The following is a 26,572-nucleotide window of genomic DNA, read 5'->3' on the forward strand; positions in this document are numbered from 1 at the left end:
CAAATAAAAATATTGCCATATAATTAATGTAAGAATTTCCTAACAAAGTTTAATTTTTTTTAAAATGATAAAATCGTTAAAAATACGTAGTAAAAAACCTACTACGCTTACGGCGTAAGTGGTAACAAAATATGGTGACAATCATCAGGAAGTCGCTCCTAAGCCAACTTTTCAGTATGCAAATCTGGCTGACTGTCAGTATACAAAAACCAGGAATTGACTAATCTGTGCGTGTGCTTTTCTGTGCCCACAATAGCTTGCGAAATAGAAGAACAGGTGGCGCACAGGGATACATAGTTACAGTTTTGAGAAAAAAGAACTAACATTACGGTGGCATTTACAAGGTTATGGAGGCAAGTGCATAAAACGTACACCAATTATATTTGACTTTGTTACTGCGCTATGCTCCTGAGGCGCAAGGGTGGGCTGGTAGCGCAAGACTGCTCCACTCTTCAGCTAAAAGAGTTGGGAGTTATCCGTTATGTTTGTCAAATTCTGTGTATTACATTTATTACCTTTCTACCATTCGCAAGAAATCTTTGGTATCTGCATCCAGACATAGACTTCTATATATTCACTGCTGTGACTGCTAAGATAGTTTCTCTGCATAAGATCTATGAGGCAAGAGGCAAGAGAGGCCTTGTCCAATGGGAAATGCGAGCACTGAGCCTGTTTATGAATTTTGACTGTTCTGTTCGAGACTGTTCTAGAGCGGCGGCGTGCATTTGCCTGCGTGTGAAATGGTGTGCCAAATAGTGTGGGGGTCTTGAGAAAGAGAGAAACCTATTTGTGAAAGTAGTTATGGGTTTGTATGGTTGAAGTTATGATCAGAATCATATAGAGCTGTTCTCCATTACTGCACTCTGGAACACAAAAGTAATATTTTTTCTACAGCTACCTGCTTGACGAGCCATATTCGATTAGCAAGATATCTCAGGCACTCATGTCGAATGAATAGCTAAGTTGAAACATCCCCTTAGAAAAATTTATGAATTACTGTGCTGATAAACGTCATTTGATTTTCAAGCAGCTGAGCAGAACTGAACGTACTCAGACATTTCTCTGTTTACTTATTCTGATCAACACTAAACTGACATTCAATATTTTTAAAGCAACGCAATCTGACTTTCAATAATCCCTACAAAAGAATGGCCCTGACTAACAATAACTTATATCTTTCATGAATCACTTACCTCAAAAAAATCTTCGTTACTCGAACTACTGCAATACAGCGAGCGCCACTACTGCCATCTAAGTAAAAGATTCTAACTACTGAAGGCACTAACTACTGATAGGCGTAGTTAGCAAATAAAAGACTTTGATAGAGAACAAACAATGTATTTACCTTAATAATGTTCAAAAGTCATCGTATATATATATATATATATATATATATATATATATATATATATATATATAAAATCAGTTCATGGTATACAGTAATACAAATTTACTCTTTCTGATGGACACACGGCCAGATCGTCTGCTCTCAAAATTCTGCCATCTCTCTCCCTACATCCACCAATGCTGGCGGCTCACCTCAAACTGCACAACGCTACGCGCTGTTTACATCCAACTGCCAAAAACTACAATAGCAAATATTCCAACAATGCAAACCAGCCACAGACTTCACACAGCACAGTCAGTGATTTTCATATACAGCGCGGCGTTACCAACATAAAAACCTAAACAGCCTACTTACAAAGTGATATTTGCAAATAAGATTAAGAAGGTAGGGGCAGGTTCCATTCAGTTTACACGCTGCATTTGATTCGTGATCAAATTTAGCAAGCCGATATTTCATTTAGTAAAATGTTTTTATTCTTATACGTTTTCCAAATCTACATATGGAGCAGGACTTCGTATAACTGTGCCAAGGTCACCATGTGAATCATGTAACGTTAATGCAACTATTCTGTGAAAATTGTACTCTTGCGATCAAGTAATAACTTAAATATTAAAGAGACTCTCATGCAGTACCTTTATTTGCGTTTAATTCCCTCACAATCTAATGGAGATATGTTTATGAGACAGTGGCACAGAGCAACCATGAGGTCTTGCACTAGTGCCTCGTGTAGAAGTAATTAAATAAATCATGTAGAAGTAATTAAATAAATTATCTCCTAACTTTAACTTAATCAATAGTTCAGACAGAACCACATCTGTTCTCTTACGAATCATTCAGATGACAAAGAATTCTCATTTTACTAAGGTAAGTCTATCTCGAGAACTTCGGGGAAGAAGCGGCTTCGTCATCCGGATAATAGTTCGTATGATTTTACAATACAAGCTCACAGCAACCACGAGTTATGGATTTATGACTTAATTCTTGATTTTGATATATATCCAACTCATGAAGCAAAATCTAGATTTTCTTACGGTTCCAACCTGAGGTTCAGATATGGAAAAGTTACTCAATGTTCAGTAGGAAATAATTTCAGCCCTATAAACTTACCATTGTGGTAAGTACATCTGTTTGTGACGAATCATACATGACGGAAGTTGGATAGCATATTAAAACGATTTCCTTTTGGGCTTTATTTACTTTATAAATAGAGCATCTTTAATCATAGAAATTCCAAGTGGAACCTTAACGTCCACTACTACAAGTAAAGGTTTTTCCACATTCATTTCCATATTACATTTTTTCACATACACCACATAGAGATTAAAAGATACAAAAAGATGGTTAAATTTTTTTTAATGGATGAACTGTATAACGCATAAAAGTATGCTCTGCCACACAAAGCGGTGGGCGTGGAATGTAGCTGTGGGTGGTATGAGCACTAATGCTTAAGAATATTTAAATACATTTGTTAACCAATGCAAACGACTCTGAGTGAATACACAGGACGATACAATAAGGTATTCAGCGCTCCAATTATCAGAAAGCAGAACCTAATAGCAAACACAATGGAACACACAATAAAATAATTTGTCTATTTGAATATCACCAACTTTACGATAAAGAGGGCAAGAAGTATTACGCAAAAAAATAACAACACGACAGTAAAAGGAGAACAAGAAAACAACAATAATCAGTCTTAGCCCAGAATACAAAAGCTTTATACACATCTAATTAAAAGATGACCATGTTTTCTGTGTGGTATACTTCAGCACATCCCATAATGGACTATGTTGTTCCATGATTGTAAAATGACACTTGTTCGTATAGCAGACATGACACACTTTATGGTGTCCATTAACATTACGTAGTATATATAAGGATCACGATATTTTTGTTTAACTAATTAAACACATCATGTACAGAATGGAAGAAAGATGTACTTAAGTGTATATGCTTAAATGCCTCAATTTAGACCCATGTTGTGTAAATTATTTTGTAAATTTACTTCAGTCAATGTGATAACTGCCTTGTCTGTACCTTTGTTGTGTAGTTTCTTTTGTTTGGTGCTGTAAATACTTGTTTCGGTCGGACCTAAAATAAAAACATTCAGTGTTTGCTTTGCTGCCACATCATCTCGTGGGATTCTCTGTTATTTTGCTGTGCACAATAATTTCGGGTGTAATAGAGATAGAATTCTGACGTTGTATGACGTATGAGATGTGAAAGCTATATTGTTTTCTTTCGTAAGTAGCAAATTACGATTGATTTATTGTATTTGATTTCAATGTTCTAGGTTTTTACAATTTGTTTTCTTTATTTCATGTTACTGCTGTTTCCTGAAGATGATCAAAGACCGAAACTTGACAGAATAAATACGAATGTACAGCACAGAACTGTGTCATGTATTTACTACAATATATTTCTGTTGTTGACTATTGCCTGAAAAAATTTTAATCATAATTTAGGGAGTATATTTAGTAGATTTGTATGCGGGTTCTAAGTGTTCTGCCAATTAAGTACAGTCTTTGGTCCGCTTTCCTCGCAACATTTTCTTTCTGATGGCTCTGGTCTGTGTTGTTCATGTTTGTGAGCCTAAGGTATTTAGTTGAATCAAAAGCCTTTAAATTTATGCGATTTTCCGTGTAACGGAAATTTAATGGTTTTATCTTAGTACTCGTGTGGAGAAACTCATAATTTTTATCGTTTATGGTCAATTATAAATTTTTGCGTCTCACAGGTAACTTGTCTAAATCATTTTGCAGCTCATTATAATATTCTTATGACCTTAGTGTTCGGTAATCCGTAAAGAATGCAAGAGAGATACTCAGATTGCTTCCTCAATCGTTTATAATGATTAAGAATAACAGAGGACCTTTGGGAACAGCAGATATGGGATTTGTAGAGTACAAACGACATTTGTTAAGGTGAGTGTTGGTGGTGATGGGCTGGTGGGCCCAGAGACACTGCTCGCCGAGAGAAACATTTTATTCAACTTTAAATACGGATCATTTCGCTAGTAATGCGCGGCAGACACGCCCCATTCCTGTGATCCTGGCTGGTGACGGCTGCCAGGCAGCTGCTTCCATACTGTTGGAGAGAAGCACACATGCACCCTGCGATGCTAACATCAGGCCGAGCAGGGGCGTTCTTGTACTTCAACTGCGTCGGCGTTCTTCTGCGAACGGCCACACTTGTGACTCAGACCACGAATGCGTCCACAGCAGAGGCAGTTGGAGACCGTCGTGCACGGGACATGACCCGCTGCCCTCTGGCTGATATGTGACGATGACAGGCACAGACAGCAGGTCTGTGGCGCTGTGGCACCAACTCTCAAAGGAGAATCAGTGCAGGCAGCGGCTGTCCTGACCTGGTCTCGAACCCATGGCTGCAGCTGGTGGTGCAATTTGTTTCACTCGACGACTTCGCGTCAACTGCTACGAACTAGACAGGACACCACCATCCCAGTAGAACAACTACTCCTCACGCACTCTCTCTCTCTCTCTCTCTCTCGCCGGCCGCGGTGGTCTAGCGGTTCTAGGCGCTCAGTCCGGAACCGCGGGACTGCTACGGTCGCAGGTTCGAATCCTGCCTCGGGCATGGATGTGTGTGATGTCCTTAGGTTAGTTAGGTTTAAGTAGTTCTAAGTTCTAGGGGACTGATGACCTCAGATGTTAAGTCCCATAGTGCTCAGAGCCATTTCTCTCTCTCTCTCTCTCTCTCTCTCTCTCTCTCTCTCTCTCACACACACACACACACACACACACACACACACACACACACAGTTTGATATGAAGCCACTAGGGAAGAAGGGTGTCGAAAGCCTCCTGGAAATCTAGAAATACGGAATCAACTTCAGATGCCCTTTCGATAGCACTCAGTGCTTCTGGTGAGTAAACAACGATATTTTTTGCACTCATGCTGACGTTGTGTCAATAGATCGTTCTCTTTGAAGCATTTAATAATATCAGAACAAAGTACATATTCCTAAATCGTACCGCAAATCGAGGTCAGTGACATATGTCTGTAATAACAGCGGATTATTCTACTTCCTTTGTTGCGGACTGCTGTCACCTGCCGAACTTTCCAGTCTTTATGTACAGATTATTCATGAAGCAAGCAGTTGTATAAGACTGCTAAAATGGAACTCTTTCATCAGTGTACTGTGGAAGGATCCTAAATTGATATACAATCTGATGTGTAAGACTTACATTTATTGACTGACTTCAGTTGCTTCGCTATGTCTTAAGATATCTACTTGTAAGCCACTTATAGTGACAGCTGTTTTTGATTCGAATTCAGAAATTTTTAGTGCATCTTTTGACGTAAGGGATTTTCTGCAAACTGTGTTCAGTAACCTTCCTCCACTTTGGTTGCACTGTCTTCCATAGTATTACCTTTGCCATTGAGCAATGAAAGTTTTGATTATGTCTTGTCGCTAGTATACTTTACATACGACCAGAATCTACCTTTTAATAAATAGACTGTGATTTTGATTTTACTTTGATAGAAGCTTTGAATTTCACAGTGCAAATTGTATGAATAAGTGCGTCATATTAATGATTCCCGCATCACAAGAATCTGTTAAATATTAGGAATAACTAATGAAATATATATATGCGCAATGAAATGCATATAGACTGCATATTTAGTATGCCAAATAACAAAAGCATCTGGTTACAGAAATAACGGTTATTTCCTAATTTATAATATTGTTCGACTACTATCTGTGCCAGTTGCTGGATCCTGACTCCTTAAAGAAATTAAAAATGAAAAGACACTAGTGTGAACACTACTTCTTTGTTTTAATAACTGATTTGAGACATACAAGGTTGCAATCATGCAACATCAAACCATTGTAGTGAAAGTGGATAATATGCTGAATATCATATGAAAGTGAAAATCTGAACTAGTACTGTTCGCATAGCCTAGCGAATAGTCCTGATTCTAGCTTCATACGTCGTGATGGCCTTCTCTCTTTATTGTAATGTCGTTCTCACTAATTACACAATTTTCAAGTAATAGTCAATTACATGTAATTGTATTTATAATTCTCACGTGCAACTGACGCCCAGTAATAGTACTTTAAATAGTACATTTGTTTTTAAGTGCATATGTCTTTCTGATTTGCTTACAAAATTCAGATCAAGGTAACAATAGGTATCTACGGCGTTCAAGATACTCTGTAGATCTGCAAAGATTTGGGCTATTTCTAGTGTGGTGTGTAGTAAGTATCGTTACAATACTCTTACAAAAGCAGGAACTGCTAGTGAGCAAGCAAAAATATTCGACAGTAAGGCATTCGCTATGATTCGATAGTGATTGACGAAGTACTGGCTCAAACAGCACGCAGATGCTACTTAAGCATAACAGTGCTCTTGAACAGGTTTCCTAGCTGTGAAAATAAAGTAAGCTCGGTTAACTAACCACGGAAGTTTCAGAGTAAACGATTAGTTTGTAAAACAAAATTTTCCATACGCCAACATGGAGAATGATTTTTTGTCTAGGGACGTATTTATGGCTGCAGAACTAATGTCACTGTTCAGACATGGCAGAGATTATACTTACTGTAACCTGTGTTACAAGTTTTCGCCATCCCATTCACTGGTAGAGTGTTTGCGAGAATGGCTACTTCTATCTCTCTGTAGGAGCTGTACTTTGTTTATTAGTATCTTATTTTCATGATACCTCAGAGAGTATTGTGTAAGTAATTTGAAAATATTAGTAGCTAGTGCACGATGATTTTCATTATCTTCTATGATTGTTTGTGACTTTATGAACAAAGTGCAGTCTAGGTCAAATATTTTTATTAAAATTAGTGTTTTCACCCGAGTTAGGCCATCTTCAAATAGAAAATCTGCAGAGGATGGGGGTTACCACCAGCACTGTCTGGCGCACCTGGACACTACTTTGTTCACTTCTTTTATGCTTGCCATCCTCTTCGCATTTTAGTCCTGAAGATTGCCTAATTCGGCCGGAACTTAAAATAACAAGAAAAGTACAAGATCTTGCGTCACGGATTATTTATAAAATTAATGAATGAAAATTTGTAGAGGGGACCGGGTTCTTCTGTTTTGTTTCCCACCTTACAAGTGTAAATGGTATTAACGTCCTCGAGATGTTACGTCCTGCATAGCTGTAATGACGTGTGCTGCAACAGCTAATAAATTGTATTAAGCTCTCGCAGCATTCAGCTGCGTGACTAGGGCAAATATTCGTCACAGAACAGTTATTTTCTTACTTTAAATTTGGGTTTTTTGAGATGCGAATGCAGCATTTAGAGGTAAGAGATTATAATATTGTCTTTTCATGCCTTTACAGACTTTATTTCTACCTTGGTCTCCGTCTTTCTCCACCATACGCCCACTCCTTATCTCTGCTTTGCGCACGAGTCGAGTGCGTATGCTTCTGTGTAAGGGGGCCATACTTGACTAGTTGTTCTAGAGTTCATGTGTCTTAATTATTTACAGCTCAGCTCAACGCTGAGAATTCTTGCGTATTATTTATCTGTAAGACTATTTCGAACAGCTCGTTGTTTCTCCACCGAAATGTGTTGGATAAACCGAAGACGCTTCCCTCGTGAGAAAAGTGTAAGGTCCATCCTGAGATATCGTTTGTGCGCGGCTGTGAGAGGCGGTGTCTGGCTGGTGGCGAAGCAGACACGGTGGTCAAGGCAACCACTCGCAGACGTAGCGCAGCGGCAGCTCGCAGGACACGTCGGCCAGGAAGCCGTGCGAGTGCAGCGCCACGCAGTCCTCGCCGGCGCCTCCGCCGCCCCCGTCGTCGGGCTGCCCGGGCAGCCACTCGTGGAACTCCATGTCCGACAGACGCTCATCTACAAGAAATGGCGTTCTGAAAAGACCTCGGAGGCGTAGGAACCATCACAAAGTCACAGTTCCGGACTAATACTTCCCACTTCAATCACATCTAATCCTAGCAGAGAAATGTGACTCCCTCCTTGTACAGAAAAACACAACGTAGACGTATAACTCTTCAGGCTATCTGTTGACATGGTGAATAATAGGGGTCCTTGGCGGACATTAGCGCCGCGGACCGATTACGAAGCTCCCAATACCATCCAGACATAAATAATGGACTCGATCCACCCAAGTACCATTCTCGGGTAGCACCAAGAACACAGCGAATTACGCCGTCGAAATATCGTGCTTGAACGACGCGAACACCCGGCAGAAATCCCGTTTATTCAACATGACAACATAGGTCTCATTATGAGAAGATTCCGCTGTCTTATCACCTAAATCTATGTTATGTTTCTTTACAACGAACGTTGTCAACATACGGGGTCATTCAGTTGCCCCCATCTCTAGCTATTATGGAGCCCGCAACAACTTGAAATACCTCTCTCGCATGCTATGCGCAAACTATTAGTCCTACAGAAAAATGAACAGAACATTTTTGTAGGAAATTTAATGTAATTTTCGCTCGAGGCCACAGTCTTCGGGTTATTTAAGAAAACGCGTTTAAAGGTCACTTTTGTACGTATTTCTTGAATAATTCGAGAACTAAAGCCTCTAGCAAAAGTGGACCCCAATAATAAATTTAACAGCATTTCACTTCCTACGAAAAGGCCGTGTTCGTTTTTTCTGTAGGACTAGAAGTTCTGTAGGACTAGAAGTTCTGTAGGACTAGAAGTTCTGTTTCGGTTTCATTTGACTATCGCTTATAGATGAACAAGGAAGTCTTTGCTAGCTGGCAAATGATACAAATACACCAACACTGCGACTGTTTGGAAGACAGGCAGATGACATTAGAAAACACCCAAGAGAGGCTCACAACCACCAAAGCAGTATAAGTTTATATGCCAACTAGCTCCACATTTGAGTAGGAGACTGAAGAAGTGTATGATGAGATAAAAGGAATTATTCAGATGGCTGAGGGAGACGAAAATTTAATAGTCCTGGGGGACTGGAAGTTGATAGTAGGAAAAAAAAGAGAAGTAAAAGTAGTAGGTGAATGTGGACTGGGGGAAACGATTGTGAAAGGAAGCCGCCTGCTAGATTTTTGCACAGAGAATAATTTAATCAAAGCTAACCCTTGGTTAGGTTGTATACGTGGAAGAAACCTGGAGACACCAGAAGGTTTCAGATGGATTACACAATGATAAACAGATTTCAGAGCAAGGTTTTAAATTGTAAGACATTTCCAGGGACAAATGTGGTCTCTGAACACAATTTAATGGTTATGAACTGCAGATTTACACTATAGAAACAACAAAAGGGTAGGAATTTAAGGAGATGAGACCTGGATAAACTGAAAGAATCAGAGGTTGTAGAAAGTTTCACAGGGAGCATTATGAAACGACCGACAGAAATAAGGGAAACGAATACAGTAGAAGAAGAATGGGTAGCTTTGAGAGATGAAATAGTAAAGGGAGCAGGGGATCAAGTAGCTGAAAAGACGAGGGTTAGTATAAATCCTTGGGAATTCAAGAGAGACTAAATGAAAGCAGAAAATATAAAAAAATGCGACATATGAAATGGAATACAAACGTCTCAAAAACAAGATCGACAGGAAATGCAAAATGTCTAAGCAGGACTCGCTAGAGGACAAATGTAAGGATGTAGAGGCATGTATCACTAGGGGTAAGATAGATACTGCCTACAGGAAAATTAAAGAGACCTGTGGAAGAAAGAGAACCACCTGTATGAATATTAAGAGCTCAGATGGGAAACCAGTCCTAAGCAAAGAAGGGAAAGCTGACTGGCGAAAGGGATATTAGAGGGTCTACACAAAGGAGATGTACTTGAGGGCAATATTATGAAATTGTAAGAGGACGTAGATGAAGATAAGATGGGACATATAATACCGCATGAAAGTCGAAACATGGCCCCTCGAGTACACAACATTCTATTAGAACTATTGTTTGCCTTGGGGGAGCCGGCCATGACAAAATTCTTTCCTCTGGTGAACAAGATGTGTGAGACAGGCGAAATAACCTCAGACTTCAAGAAACATATAATAGGTTAGGTTAGGTTAGTGTTGTTTTAACGTCCCGCCGACAACGAGGTCATTAGAGACGGAGCGCAAGCTCGGGTTAGGGAGGGATGGGGAAGGAAATCGGCCGTGTCCTTTCAAAGGAACCATCCCGGCATTTGCCTGAAACGATTTAGGGAAATCACGGAAAACCTAAATCAGGATGGCTGGAGACGGGATTGAATCGTCGTCCTCCCGAATGCGAGTCCAGTGTGCTAACCACTGCGCCACCTCGCTCGGTAAACATATAATAATCCCAATTCTAAGGACTGTAGGTGCTGACAGGTGTGAAAACTACCGAACTATCAGTTTAATAAGACACGGTTGCAAAATACAAACACGAATTCTTCACGGAAGAATGGAAAACTTTGTAGAGGCCGACATCTGAGAACATCGGTTTGGATTCCATAGAAATACTGAACTCACGAGGCAGTACTGACCCTACGACTTCTCTTAGAAGATAGGTTAAGGAAAGGCAATCCAATGTTTATAGCCCTTTTCGACTTGGAGAAAGCTCTTGACATTACTGACTGGAATGCTCCGTTTCAAATTCTAAAGCTGGCCGGGGTAAAATACAGGGAGCGAAAGACTATTTAAATTTGTACAGAAACCAGATCGAGTTCCTGGTGCTAATAAAGCGAGAACACCATCCATTTGTTATATATTTTTACGAGCTTCAAACACGAGTTACGTATATTAAGTTATCTGTGCAGATAACAGTTTATTTTTGTAATTTATTGTGTGTTTGAGTGCTTACTAGGCATAGCCTTTTGTTTTAATTACAGTGTACCATATAATATCGCCGTTCTCATCGACGCTTGTATCGACCCTCGTATCACACAGGCTTTTGTTTGTTTTGGTTAGTGTAGCTCAGTTTCGGTTAGACCATTAGTGAGAGAGCAATCCGAGTTACTGATGCTAATAAGCCGAGTACACCATTCGTTTGTTGCTTTTGTTTGTTTTTGTTAGTGTAGCTCAGTGTCGGTTAGACCATTAGTGAGAGAGCACTTCGAGTTACTGATACTAATAAGCCGAGTACACCATTCGTTTGTTACATATTGCGAGCTTCAAACACGAGCGACTTCAATAATGGATAGGAACTGTGACTGCTGTGTACAGATGAGAGCTGAGTTGGCGACCCTTCGCTCACAGCTCCAGCTGTGTTGGCTTCTGTCACACAGCTTGAGGCTGCTGCCAAGGGACATCACTGTGGGGGTCAGATGTGGGGCTGCGAGGGACGTCGATCACGCCTGCGTGTCCCCCCCCCCCCCATCCCCATCAGTCCACTGCTGTGGCTGTCCAGGGTCACAGAGTAACATTGTCTGTGCCCGGGTACTGCATGCATTGGGGTTGACCCCTCACCTGTTGTCGAGTGGGAGGTCATTCCAAAGTCTGGCAGACAGTGAAAGACTGCCTCCCCAGTTTGTATGACGAACAGGTTTCTGGCGTTATCTGTAGCTAACGATGTCCCTAAGCCGAATGCAGTCGTCCACCCTGTTCCAGAGGAAGTTTCTTGGCCCACAAGGTCTGAGCGTTCACAGAGGGTGGTAGCTGAGAGCTCCAACGTTAGGCGCATAATGGAGCGCCTTAGGAACATGGTTGCCAAGTAGGGGAAGGAAGCCAGTGTGCATTCTGTGTGCATAGTGGGGGAAGTCGTTCCGGATGTGAAAAAGTTACTTCCGGATGCCATGAAGAGTACAGGGTGCAGCAAACTGCAGGTGGTGACTGATGTCAGTAGCAATCATATGTGACGCTTTGGATCAGAGGAGATTCTCTCTGATTGCGTGCGACTAGCGGAAATGGTAAAGGCTGCCGGTCTTGCTTGCGAGATTAAAGTAGAGCTCACCATATGTAGCATCGTCGATAGAATCGACTGTGGTCCTTTGGTGGAGAGCCGAGTAGAGGGTCTGAATCAGAGGCCCAGGTGGGTTCTGTGACCGTGTAGGCTGCAGATTCTTTGACTTGGACCATCGGGAAGTGGTTTTCCGGATTCCTCTTAATAGGGCAGGAGTCCACTACACACAGGAACGGCTACACAGATAGGGGGGCTGTGTGGAAGGGACTGGACGGTTTTTTAGGTTAGAAAGTCTGAGGAAACCACAGAAAGGGCGTCCATCTAAAAGGGGGCAGGTAAAACACAGTTAGTTGTAGAAACGATTGGTATTGTAGTTGTAAATTGTCATAGCTGTGTTGGGAAAGAACCAGAGCTCCAAGCCCAATACAAAGCACTGAAGCTCAAATAGTTATAGGGACGGAAAGCTGGTTAAAGCCGGAAATAGGTTCAGCCGAAATTTTTTCAAACGACCTAACAGTGTTCAGAGAGGATAGATTAAATACAGTTGCTATCAGAAGTAGTTTAATTGTAGTGAAATTGAAGTAGGATGTTCCTGCAAAATAGTATGGGTAGAGATTACACTTGACAATCGTACTAAACTGTTACTTGGATCGTTTTACCGACCCCCGACTCAGAAGATATAGTTGCTGAATAGTTCAAAGTAAACTTGAGTGTCATTTCTAATAGGTACCCCACTCATACAATTATAGTAGGAGATTACTTCTATCTGCCCTTGATATGCTGGAAAAATTACACGTTAAAGCCGGCGACAGGCATAAAAGGTCATCCGAAATTGTACGGAATGCTTTCTCAGAAAATTATTTTGAACAATGAGTTCATGAGCCCACTAGAAGCGTAAATGATTGAGAAAGCAAACTTGACCTGTTCGCAACAAATAACTCTGAAAAATACGGAGTATCATGACCAACAAAGGGATTAGCGACCACAAGGCAGTTGCCGCTAGTCTGAACACCGTAACAACCACAACCATCAAAAAGAAACGCAAAGTACATCTATTTAAAAAAGCTGATAAAAATACTCTTAACTCCTCCACTCCTTACGATCTGTTCATGTAAGCGTAGAAAAGATATGGAATGATTTCAAAGAGATAGTATCGACGGCAATTGAGAGATACCTACCACATGAATTAATAAGTGATGGTACTGATCCCCCATGGTACACAAAACTGGTCAGATCGTTGTTGCAGAATCAAAGAAAAAAGCATGCCAAATTTAAAAGAACGCAAAATCCCCAAGATTCGCAAAGTTCTGCAGAAGTTAGAAATATAGCGATATTTTTTTAATAAGTTCCACAGCGAAACTCTGCCTCGGAATCTGGTAGAAAACCCAAAGAGGTTCCGGTCATACATAAAGCACACTAGAGGCAAGGCGCAATCAATACCTTCACTGCTCGATAACAACGGTGAAGTCACTCCTTCACCAAAGGAGACGAAGTAAATATTCCTGAACTCCAATGAAGAACAACTGCCAAGATAAGAAACAGAAGTAGATATCCTCGGTATAGCAAAGCAGCTTAAATTATTTAATAAAGGTAAGTCCTTCGGCCCAGATTGTATTCTAGTCAGGTTCCTTTCAGAGTATGCTGATACAATAGGTCCATTTTTAGCAGTTACCTAAACCGCTCGCTCACAGAAAGATCTGTACCTAAGGACTGGAAAATGGCTCAAGTCACACCAATATCTAAAAGGGAAATAGGAGTAAGCCGCTGAATTACAGGCCCATATCACCAACGTCGATTTTCTGTAGGGTTTTGGCATATATACTGTGTTCGATCACTATGAATTACGTCGAAGAAAACGATTTATTGACACATAGTCATCACGGATCCAGAAAATATTGTTCATGTGAAACACAACTAGCTCTTTATACTCACGAAGCAATGAATTCTATCGACAGAGGATGTCGAATTCATTCCATATTTTTAGATTTCCAGAACGCTTTCGACACCGTTCCTCACAAGCGTTTTTTAACCAAACTGCTTGCCTACGAAGTATCGCCTCAGTTGTGCGACTTGATTCATGATTTCCTTTCAGAAATGTCACAGTTAATAGTAAGAGACGGAAAGTCATGGAGTAAAACATAAGTAATATCTGGCGTACCCCAAGCAAGTCTTACAGGCCCTCTATTGTTCCTCATCTATATTAACGACACAGGAGACAATATGAGTAACCCTGTTATTTGCTGTCTTGCAAAGTCATCAGATGACCAAAACTAATTGCAAAAATCATTGAGATAAGTTAACTATATGGTGCAAAAAGTGACAATTGAACCTGAATTGAAAGTGTGAACTTAATTACATGTACTAAAAGAGATACGCTAAATTTCGATTGCGCGACAAGTTACACAAATCTGAAGGGTGTAAATTGAACTAAGTACTTAGGGATTACAATTATACACAACCTAAATTGGAACGACCACATAGATGATGGTGTGGGTAGAGCAAACCCAAGACTGCGATTCATTTGCAGAACACTTAGAAGGTGCAACGGGTCTACTAAAGAAACTGCTTACACCACGCTAGTTCGCCATATTCTGGAGTATTGCTGTGCAGTGTGGGATCCACATCAGGTGGACTGACGGATGACATCCAAAAAGATCAAAGAAGGACAGCTCGTTTTGTATTATCGCGAAATAGGGGAGATAGTTCCACAGACATGATACATGAATTAGAGTGGCCATCATGAAAACAAAGGCATTTTTCGTTAACACGGGATCATCTTGTGAAATTTCAATCACTAGTTTTCTTCTCCGGTTGCGAAAACGTTCTGTTGACACCCACTTACATAGGAAATAATGTTAATCACGATAAAATAAGATAAATTAGGGCTCGCACGGAAAAATTTAAGTTCTAGTTTTTCCCGCGTGCCGTTAGAGAGTAGAACGGTAGAAAGACAGCTTGGAGGTGGTTCATTTTTTTGTGAATAGCAGAGTAATCACGTAGATGTAGATGTAGGTGAAGGGCACGAAAGGCAAGCAACAGTTAAGAAGGAAATGAGAGAGGGTTGTAGCCTACCTCCGATGTTATTCGGTCTGTATACTGAGCAAGCAGCAAAGGAAAGAAAAGAAAAGTTTGGAGTGGGAATTAAAGTCCAGGGAGAAGAAATAAAAAGTTCGAGGTTTGGTGATGACATTGTAATTCTGTCGGAAACAGCAAAGGGCTTGGCAGAGCAGTTGAACGGAACGGGCAGTGTCTCGAAAAGAGGATATAAGACGAACATCAACAAAAGCAAAACGAGGATAATGGAATGTATTCGAATGAAACCAGGTGATGCCGAGGGAATCTGATTAGGAAATGAGGCTCTTAAAGTAGCAGACGAGTTTTCTATTTGGGAAGCAAAATAACTGATGATGGTCGAAGTAGGGAGGATATAAGATGTAGACTGGCAATGGCAGGAAAAGCGTTTCTGAAGAAGAGATATTTGTTAACATTGAGTATAGATATAAATGTCAGTAAGTCCTTTCTGAAAGTATTTGTACGGAGTGTAGCCACGTATGGAAGTGAAACACGGACGATAAACAGTTTAGACGAAAAGAGAATAGAAGCTTTTGAAATTTGGTGCTACAGAAGAATGCTCAAGATTAGATGAGTGTAACACGTAACTAATGAGGAGGTACTGAGTAGAGTATGGGAGAAGAGAAATTTGTGGCACAACTTGACTAGAAGATGGAATCGGTTGGTCGGCACATTCTGAGGCATCAAGGGATCATCAATTTGGTACTGGAGGGAAGCGTGGAGGGTAAAAATGGCAGAGAGAGGCCAAGAGATGAATACAGTAAGCAGATTCAAAAGGATGTAGGTTGCAGTAGTTACTCGGAGATGAAGAGGCTTGCACAGGATAGAGAAGCGTGGAGAGAGAGAGAGAGAGAGAGAGAGAGAGATTGCTATGAGTGTGCGTGTGTGTGTGTGCGCGTGTGTGTGAGAGAGAGAGAGAGTGAGGGAGAGAGAAAGAGAGAGAGAGAGAGACTGACCTTCAAAAACTTACCGTCCAACAAGCAGAACTGGCACAATTGGAGCAACAGAAGAGATTCTTAATGGTGTTCGCGAAGGAATTATGAAGTGATCCTTAGAAAATGGACTGCCAGCTAGATTTTGAAAAAGAAAGCACGCTCTATTCAGTTCTGTAAACAAATAGTTATACCAAAAATTGATGTAGAAGGCAGTAGTCAGTAAATAAGGTAGAATGCTTCAAATTTTTGGATGTACATATTGATGAAAAACTTGAACAGGACTTACATTACCGAGTTTTTCAAACAGTTAAGTTCAGCTACTTTAGCTCTTAGTAAAGCTGTTACTTTTGGAACGAAACTGATTAACAGCCTCACATATTGTTGATATTTCCACTCAATAATGTCTTATGGAATATTATTCCGGGGTAACTCATCACTTTCAAAGAAAGTACTGATTGCACAAAAGTGGGCAATAAGAATAAAATGTGGTGTTCACCCGTTATGCAGGTACCTCTTCAAGGAGTTAGGCATTTTAACTGCAACGTCCCAATACATATGAAAATCGCCATAAACAGTCCACAAGAACAGCAATGTACATACCGAAAATACTATAGGAAAAAATTACCTTTATTACTTATTATTAAAAGTGTCAGCGTGGGCTGAAGACCACAACAATAATAACAACGTCAGTTGAAGTGTAGAGAAGGCCATTAACCAGGAAGAGCTATCAAATGGCTTATTTTATATATTGCTGTTCCACAGTTACGGCTTATTTTATACACAGAGTGTTTCTGGAATGTAAGTTGAATGATTATTTTTCTGCCAACCTGGATGACTGCAGTGTTGCGACTGGCGAGGGAAAAGTTGGTCAGTGGTCTTGGGAAGCAACACGTTACTTACCGGTTGTCTGCTGGCTATTTACCAGTGGAAATTGTTCGTAGTGAGTACCTTTGTTCGAATAATGTATCAGGGAAATCGAACGCCACGATTCACTGAACACCGACATGCCCTTAAATAAAAAAAAACAAAATGCATAGTGGCACACGAAGGCTTTTCCGAAACCAAAAGAAGGCAAGCATTGTCCAATTGAAATTTGTGTCACAGTGACCAACAGTCAACAGACAGTTTCACTTGGAAATCGTTGAAAGGCTCCGAAACCGGGGGCTTCACGTCAGGCAGTGGAAAGTGGCAAGTCCACATCGCCTCCATTGTTAGCGAGTTCCTGGCCAGGCACTGTATGGAAACGCTGCCCCAGCCATCATACAGTTCCGATGTGGCACCAGCGGAATTCTTTTTGTGTGTCCCTGAATAAAGAGAAGGTTAAAGTGCCGTCATTTTGGGACGGTAGATGCCGCGAAGCCGCAGTGACGAGGTGTATGAAGGAAGTTCCCGTCATCGTGTTCCAGGGGAGCCTATCAAAGCTGGCAGGATCGTTGGAAAAAGTGTATTGACGCCCAATGGTGCTACTTTGAAGAGTACTAAACGTTTGTACATTTATTTTTGTTCTTTAAGGATATATTGAACTTATTTTTTAGACAAATCTTACATTACTGCTTCGCAGTTTTTCCTAAGTGCCTTCTGGTTTCTCTTTTCCACATTAGTTCTCGTAATATACAGCAGTCAGTGGTACAACAAAGTCTTGACTACACTATGTGATCAAAAGTATCCGGACACCTGCCTGAAAATGGCTTAAAAGTTCGAGGCGCCCTCCATCGTTAATGCTGGAATCCTTAATCTTAACCTTAACCGTAACCTTGATGCCAGCTTCAACTCTCGCAGGCCTACGTTCAGTCAGGTGCTGGAAGGTTTATTGGGGAATGGGTGCCCATTCTTCACGGAGTGTTGCGCTGAGGAGAGGTATCGATGTCGGTCGGTGAGCCCTCGCACAAAGTCGGCGTTCCAAAACATCACAAAGGTGTTCTATGGGATTCAGGTCAGGGCTCTATTTAGGCCAGTCCATTACAGGGTTATTATTGTGGTGTAATCACTCGGCCACAGGCCATGCATTATGAACAGGTGCTCGATCTTGTTGAAAGATGCAATCGCCATTCCCGAATTGCTCTTCAACAGTGGGAAGCAAGAAGGTGCTTAAAACATCTATGTAGCCTGTGCTATGATAGTGTCACGCAAAACAAGGGGTGCTAGACCCCTCCATGAAAAACACGACCATACCATAACATCATCACCTCTGAAATTTACTGTTGGCACAACACACGCAGGCATATGCCATACCCGCACCCTGCCATCGGATCGCCACATTGTGAACAGTGATTCATCATTCCACACAACGTTTTTCCACTGTTCAATCGTCCAATGTTTACACTCCTCACACCAAGCGAGGCATCGTTTGGCATTTACTGGCGTGATATGTGGCTTATGGGCAGCTCCTCGACCACGAAATCCAAGTTTTCTCGCCTCCCGCGTAGCTATCATAGTACTTGCAGTGGATCCTGATGTACTTTCGAATTCTTGTGTGATGGTCTGGATAGAAATCTACCTATTACACTATACGACCCTGTTCAACTGTCGGCGTTCTCTGTCAGTCAACAGGCGAGTTCGGCCTGTACGCTTTTGTGCTGTACGAGTCCCTTCACGTTTCCACTTCACTGTCACATCGTAAATAGTGGAGCTAGGGATGTTTAGGACTATGGAAATCTTACGTACAGACGTATGACACAGGTGACTCCCAATCACTTTACGACGTCCGAAGTCTGCGAGTTCCGCGAAGCGCCCCATTCTGCTCTCTCACGGTTTCTAATGACTACTGAGGTATCTGGTATGGAGGACGTGGCAACAGGTGGCATCAAAATGCACCTAATACGAAAAACGTATGTTTTTGGGGGTGTCCGGGTACTTTTGATCACATAATGTGTATGAAAGATGTACACTCTCTGGTTCTAAGTATCTGCATAGTCCGATGTAGTGCAGTAGATGTCAGAGGCGGGGGTATTTTGCTGTCAGTAGACAAGCAGTAACAGCAGAACGCGTCGGTCAAGAGAGCTCAGCAACTTCGAATTTGGGCTAGTCATCGGACGTCACCTCAGTAACGAATTCATCAGAGATATTTGAATGCTTGTAAAGCTGCCCAAGTCGGCTGTCTGTGATGTGATTGTGAAGTCGAAACGCAAGGAAGCAACCAGAGCTGAACCCCGACGAAGCAGACCTCATATCCAGACGGACGTGGACCGTCGAGAACTGCAGAAGGAAGCTGTAGAAAATCGCGTGAAGTCAGTGGAAGGAATCACAGGTGAATTCCTGAGTGCTACTAACAGTACAGCTAGTGAAATGATAGTCTGTAGCGACTTACAAAGAACTTGGTAGGATGGTCGTGTAGCTTTTTATATACCTCACATTGCTCTAGTCTGTTTTAGTCGACACTTGATGTGGTGTAAAGAGCGACGTCTTTAGGCTGTGTATGACTGGTGACAAGTGACTTGGAGTGATGATTCATGCCATACACTGTGGCAATCACGTGGAAGGGTATCGGTTTTTCGAATGACTGGAGAACATAGCCTGCCATGATATGTAGCGAGGGCCAACAGTGAAGTACTAATGAGATGGTGTTACGGTATGGGGGTGTGGTTGGGGTGTTGTCTCTTTATTGCGTTAAATCATCATTTCGGGAAGTGGCAACACTGGAAATAGCAATATCTGGAAGTTGTACGGGAGTCTCTGACCACGATGTTGTGCACCCAACAAACCAACATCATCATCATCATTTTTATTGCGCTGTTAGCGGAAGGATATCAACAAATTTTTCAGCATTGTGTACTACCTACAGTAGAGAAGGGTTTCGTAGATCATGATGGCATGTCACAAATCACCATATGCTGGGAAATGGTTTGTGCACAAGAACATCCCTCAGATGGTCTGCCCTGTCCAGAGTCCTGACCTGAACCCAATGAACCTCGTTTGGGGTGAGTCAAAAACTAGACTTCGCTCCAGACACAAGCGTCCAACCATCTCTGGTTCGGCTCTCGAGAAAGGATAAGTAACACTCCTACACAGACATCACACAGGTGACTGAAAGTGCCCTAACAGAGTTCGAGACATCTTAAAGGCAAAGGAAGGACACAACCCACATTAATGCCAACTGACTTGTGCCGGAGAACTTTTGATCAGACCCATTCAGAGGTGTGTTAAGTTTCGCCGACGCTTACCCGCATCAGTGACGAAGACTCCCTCGGTGTGTGCGTCGGAGAGGCCGACCAGCATTTGGCCGGCGTCGACGGGCACGTGGCGCAGCAGCGCCTCGGTGGCGGCCGCGGTGTCCGGCACGAAGAGGCGCGCCCCCTGGGCGGCGCAGGCGGAGGCGGCCGCGGCGCGCGCCCGCAGGTCCCCGGCGTCGCCGAGCCGTACGAAGGAGCCCGCCGCGGGCAGCAGCGTGTAGCCGGGGGGCGGCGCCGAGCGCAGCCGGCGCTCGCACAGGAACGGCGCGTCCACGTCGCAGCCCAGGTCGTTCATCTGGCCTTTGGCGTTCAGCGTCACGCAGTTTTCTTTACCCCCCACGTCGTTCGGCTCACCGCTGCTCCAGTTCAGGTAATGCGCTGGATGCCCTGCTCAGGAAGGCACGACGACAGATTCCGTTAAAACCGGCATTTTAGTGGTTTTGACTTTCTACATATGTACTGTTTGTGTTTTCCTTTTCTTTTTCGTTTATAAATGTATAGCTATGGCGCTCTTTTAATCATTGACAAAGGTCTTTTTAGGCACTTGTGGGTTTTATTGTTGTTCTGAAGAAGGTGTAGTTATCTACCCCGAAATATGGGTTAACACTTAACACTAGGTGCTTTTTTCGCAATCCAGGCGGGTTTTTAGTTTTTAATATAAAAACGTACAAAATTACCTAACTAACTGTTTAAGGTGGATCTACAGCGATTAGAACATGTCCAGCTAATGCAAACAGATGTGCTACTGTGCATTTTACGGTGTACTGTGGTTTTTATGACGTAACAGTTATCTGTGGGCGCTGCGTACATGGAAATGGCCAGCACACATGGTGCTTTTCGATTTTAAATATTTTATTTATGACAAATCTTTGTATAATCAGCTACATATCATCCAGTAACATGATAACCTAGCATGAGGTTATAACTCAACATAAAACGAAAATTATTGAAGACATGAAGATGGGAGCAAAGCCTGTCAAATCCGGTTGTTGTAAATAAAGAAATAAGAGTATTTGTGTGGTCTTGACTTTAGAAAATTTTCACCAAGTAAGTGTTACATCACGAAGTATATACCCTGAAGAGCCAAAGAAACTGATACATCTGCCTAATATCGTTTATGGCCCCCGATAGCACTCAGCACCACGTGGCAAGGACTCGATTAACGTATGAAGTAATACTGGAGGGAATTGACACCATGAATCCTGCAGGACCGTCCACAAATACGTAAGAGTACGAGGGGGTGGAGACCTCTTCTGAAGACCACATTGCAAGGCATCCAAGATATGCTCAGTAATCTTTATGTGTGGGAAATTTGGTGACCAGCGGAAGTCTTTAAACACAGAAGAGTGTTCCTGGAGCCACTCTGTAGCAATTCTGGACGTGTAGTGTGTCGCATTGTTCTGCTGGAACTGCCTAAGTTCGTCGGAATGCACAATGGTCATGAATGGATGCAGGTGAAATGGTTGAAATGGCTCTAAGTACTATGGGACTTGACGTCTGAGGTCATCAGTCTCCTATACTTAGAACTACTTAAACCTAACTAACCTAAGAACGTCACATACACCCAAGACCGAGGTGGGATTCGAACCTGCGACCCTAGAAGCAGCGCGGTTCCGGACTGTAACGCCTAGAACCGCTCGACCACAGCGGCCGGCTGATGCAGGTGATCAGACAGGATGTTTACGTACGTGTCACCTGCTAGAGTCGTAATGAGACATATCAGGGGTCCCATACCACACCAACTGCACACGCCCCATACCATTACAGAGGCTCCACCAGCTTGAACAGTCCCCTGATAACATGCTGGGTCCATCGATAATGAGATTGTCTTCATTCGCGTAAACGTTCATCCGTTTGATACAATATGAAACGAGACTCGTCCTACCAGGCAACACGTTACCAGTCATCAAGAGTTCAATGTCGGTGTTGATGAGACCTGGCGAGGCGTAAGACTTTGCGTCGTGTAGTTATCAAGCGTACAGAGTGGGCTTTCGGCTCTGTAAGTTCATATTGAAGATGTTTCGTTGAATTGGTTTCACGCTGACACTTGTTGATGATGGCCCAGCATTGAAATCTGCAGCAATTTGCAGAAGGGTAGCACTTCTGTCATGTTGAACGATTCTTTTCAGTCGTCGTTGGTCCCGTTCTTGCAGGATCCTTTTCCAGCCGCAGCGATGTCGAAGATTTGAAATTTTACCGGATTCCTGATATTCACGGTACATTAGTGAAATGGTCGTACGGGAAAAGCCCCACTTCATTGCAGGCAATTAGACCACTTTCAGACTCACTCACATCTTGATAACCTGCCACTGCAGCAGCAGTAACCGATCCAACAACTGCGCCAGACACTACTTGCCTTACACAGGCGTTGCGTACCGTAGCGCCCTATTCTGCCTGTTTACATGTCCCTGTATTTGAATACGCATGCCTGTACCAGTTTCTTTGGCACTTTAATGTGTTAGTATGATCATCAAAATTTTTAATACAATTTTCTTTTGTATTGGGAGGGGGAGATGATCACTCTTCTGACTTGTCCGATGCGGTTCTCCACGAATTCCTCTCTTTCACATCACAGTGTCACTTGCAGCCTGTGTCCTCAGTTATTTGTTGAAAGTGTTCCAGTGTCTACATTTCTCTACAGTTTCTCCACAGTTCCTCACTCCCAGAGTTAGGCTGCTGCTTCCCCCCAACTAATGGTGCGCGATGACACAGAATGTTGCAGAGAATCCACTACTTGTTGTCGGGTGGCAGGCACACGTCTGGTGGGGTTACGATGTGCTGTGAGCAAAACACGACGACCTTCCCTCGTGGCCGACCGGAAACTTGGCAAATATGTCTCATCTTGCGTTCGCATGCAGTCCCACGTCTGGACAATCACACATCGAAATGCCCCGCAAATCTGTATATTGCACGATTCGACCAGCTGGCCAAATGGAGTCCCCTTCTTGTCAAGTGCTGATTATGCTGTCTCACATATGTGTGTGGCGTCTCCGTGTCCTTCACAGTAATCGATCAATGTCTAACGCTGTTCACGTCTCACTAGGCCTATTAAGAGCACTCAACACGAACAATACTAATGCGCTCGGTGGCTACGTATCCCACAGAATGTCATATGTAGACATTTACATACCCGACGATGGTGTGTACGTGTACAAATTTACGTAGGCATTCGACCATCTCTTACGGGAGGTCTCTTTTTTTCTGAGGCAGTATACTTACATCACTGGTCGTCAAACTACGGCCCGCGAGCCACTTGCTGGCCCTAACAAATATACGTACAGTGCGCGGTTTTCAGCCGTAATTTCATAAAATCACGTCTTAATCTATCAGGTAAAAGCCAAATCAAAAACCATCGACCGACGTTAAGAAGTACCCAAGAATGTAATGTTTATGCTCAGTAACAAACAAAAATAGTTACAGGGTCAGCAATATTTTAAGATGTGCTTAACCTAAAACAGACGTTGGTGAATTCGGCCGTGAGCTAAGAAAAACTGGAAGGTTACCTCAGGGCAGGGGGATAAGTTAGTTAGTTACCTACAAGTTCCACTTATCGTTTGAACGATCCTTTTGTCGAAATGATGTGCAATGACTTAGTTACAGGATACGTATTTACGTTTAGTGTTAACATCAATGAATACATTACTTTTTAGTCCTATTCATGCAGCTCCATTTAAAAACGAGGATTTTTTTCCACGGGTTTCCCCTAGTAAACAGAAATTCATCCATGAAACACAAGCAGTTATTAACTAGAAATGATTTCAGTTTACATTTAAAACTTGCTTTGCTACCTATCGGACATGTTATGTTATTGGGATAACGATGAAACGTTTGTTCTCCTACACACTGAACTATTTTTCTGAGACGCGGACACTTTTAATAATAAGTAATAAAGGTAATTTTTTCCTATAGTATTTTCGGTATGTACATTTCTGTTCTTGTGGACTGTTTATGGCGATTTTCATACGTATTGGGAATTGCAGTTAAAATGCCTAACTCCTTGAAGAGGTACCTGCATAATGGGTGAACACCACATTTTATTCTTATTGCCCACTTGTGTGCAATCAGTACTTTCTTTGTAAGTGATGAGTTACCCCGGAATAATATTCCATAAGACATTATTCAGTGGAAATATCAACAATATGTGAGGCTGTTAATCAGTTTCGTTCCAAAAGTAACAGCTTTACTAGGAGCTAAAGTAGCTGAACTTAACTGTTTGAAAAACTCGGTAATGTAAGTCCTGTTCAAGTTTTTCATCAATATGTACATCCAAAAATTTGAAGCATTCTACCTTATTTACTGACTACTGCCTTCTACATCAATTTTTGGTATAACTATTTGTTTACAGAACTGAATAGAGCGTGCTTTCTTTTTCAAAATCTAGCTGGCAGTCCATTTTCTAAGGATCACTTCATAATTCCTTCACGAACACCATTAAGATTCTCTTCTGTTGCTCCAATTGTGCCAGTTCTGCTTGTTGGACGGTAAGTTTTTGAAGGTCAGTCTCTCTCTCTCTCTTTCTCTCTCCCTCACTCTCTCTCTCACACACACACGCACACTCATAGCAATCTCTCTCTCTGTCTCTCTCTCTCTCTCTCTCTCTCTCTCTCTCTCTCTCTATATATATATATATATATATATATATATATATATATATATATATGTGTGTGTGTGTGTGTGTGTGTGTGTGTGTGAGTGAGAGAGAGAGAGAGAGAGAGAGAGAGAGAGAGAGAGAGAGAGAGAATGACCTTCAAAAACTTACCATCCATCAAGCAGAATTGGTGAAACTGCAGACGATACTAATCTCATAATAAACCTCTAGTTTGTGTGTGACCGATTGGACCCAAAACTGAGCCCTGAGGGTCCTCCTTTCGTGATTTCACCCCAGTCAATGAAATATAGTACCCTTCCAAAAATGTGCATATTATTCATCAGATCTTTATACATTCTATAAGTACGATTCAAACGAGTTGTGCATAGAGGCATTAATTACATTAACGTTCAATTTTTATAAGAGTGTAACATGATATACACAATTAAACTCCTTGAAAAGATTGCGAAGAGTATCAGCTGGCAATTTTTAATTATTTTGAAGCTTGCAATATTTGGCAGATGAATGTATACATAACATTCCCAGTCGAGCAATCCTTTTCGAATCCCAATTATGATATGCTAAGTAAAGTGTTTCTATTTAAGAGAAGTCTCCTGAGTACATTACTTTTCCGAATAATTTGGAAAAAAATGACAGTAAAGAAACTGGACGATAATTATTTAAGTCTTTCTTTGGACCTTTTTGGTGTGACGTCAGAAGCGCGTGACTGCGTGTGAGATCGCTCTCTAAGTTTTCATATATTTTTAGGTTTCAGATGCATATTTTAACGGTTTTTGTGATAATATTTACTATATATGTGACTTATTAGTGGTCTCTTCATTCACGTTTGCCTTTCTTGTGTTGTGGCCCGATATTTGTGAGTGTTTCGTATCGAGCAACTTAACCACTCACCCGTGTTTACATTCCGCTCTCACCAGTTGCAGCTGTAGCGGCGCATCGAAAGCTAATTACTAACTAATTGTTTGTGTATAGTGGTTTATTTAGGAACTTTGTAGTCTTCAACCGGTGTTCTCGGTGTTTTCTGGTGGAATAATTTCAGAAGAAATTTTTGGGAACTGCTTTCAGTTTCGTTACTGTGTCATAAGACGTTTGATTTTCTTTCTGTGTTAGTATTTTGTTATATTCTCATTTGTTGTTGATTAATACTGTCAATAATAGTAGTTACTTCCCTTGTAGAGCAAGTTTGTGATTATTGTAGTCAGTTTTTAACATCTTCTTATTGTTGTAGCGGAACTTAGATAAAGTTATTTTCTTGTTTCATTAACTGTAAAATTTTACCATGAGTGACAAGTGTAGGCTTGGCCGTAGGTTCGTGAGTAGTGGATTGCGGTGTGAAACTTGTTCGAAGTATTTTCACGGGGGGGGGGGGGGGGGGAGAATGCAGTGGGGAAGCCAGTGGACATTCTGGTGAGATCCTCTCCTGGAACTGCAGGTTATGTAGCAAGAGTAAGTTGATAGAGGAGCAGGAGTGTAAGATCTGTGCCCTTCAGGTGCAGTTGAAAAACGCACAGGAGGAGCTAGATAGGATGAGGAGGGAGAATGAGGTTGGGAAATGGGAGCTCGCTGTTGGCAAGAGATCTGCTAGGAGAAGTAGATTTTCAGATAGTTTTACTATTGGTGTTTGCAATAGATGTGACCAACTGTCAGAGTCTA

At 41.9% G+C, this 26,572-nt stretch overlaps 1 protein-coding gene across 3 annotated transcripts in view; it reads right to left on the reverse strand.

Annotated features, from left to right (window-relative positions):
- The window catches only part of LOC126457943 (uncharacterized), a 113,450-nt gene that overhangs the window by 46,745 nt on the left and 40,133 nt on the right, over positions 1 to 26,572 (reverse strand). For all 3 annotated transcript variants that reach the window (XM_050094671.1, XM_050094672.1, XM_050094670.1), the window contains exon 5: positions 20,302 to 20,697. In XM_050094671.1, the coding sequence (XP_049950628.1) occupies positions 20,302 to 20,697 (396 nt within the window). The remainder of the gene's footprint in view (positions 1 to 20,301; positions 20,698 to 26,572) is intronic.

This window comes from Schistocerca serialis, chromosome 2 (genome assembly GCF_023864345.2).
Source record: "Schistocerca serialis cubense isolate TAMUIC-IGC-003099 chromosome 2, iqSchSeri2.2, whole genome shotgun sequence".
In the NCBI taxonomy this organism is placed as follows: Eukaryota; Metazoa; Arthropoda; class Insecta; order Orthoptera; family Acrididae; genus Schistocerca; species Schistocerca serialis.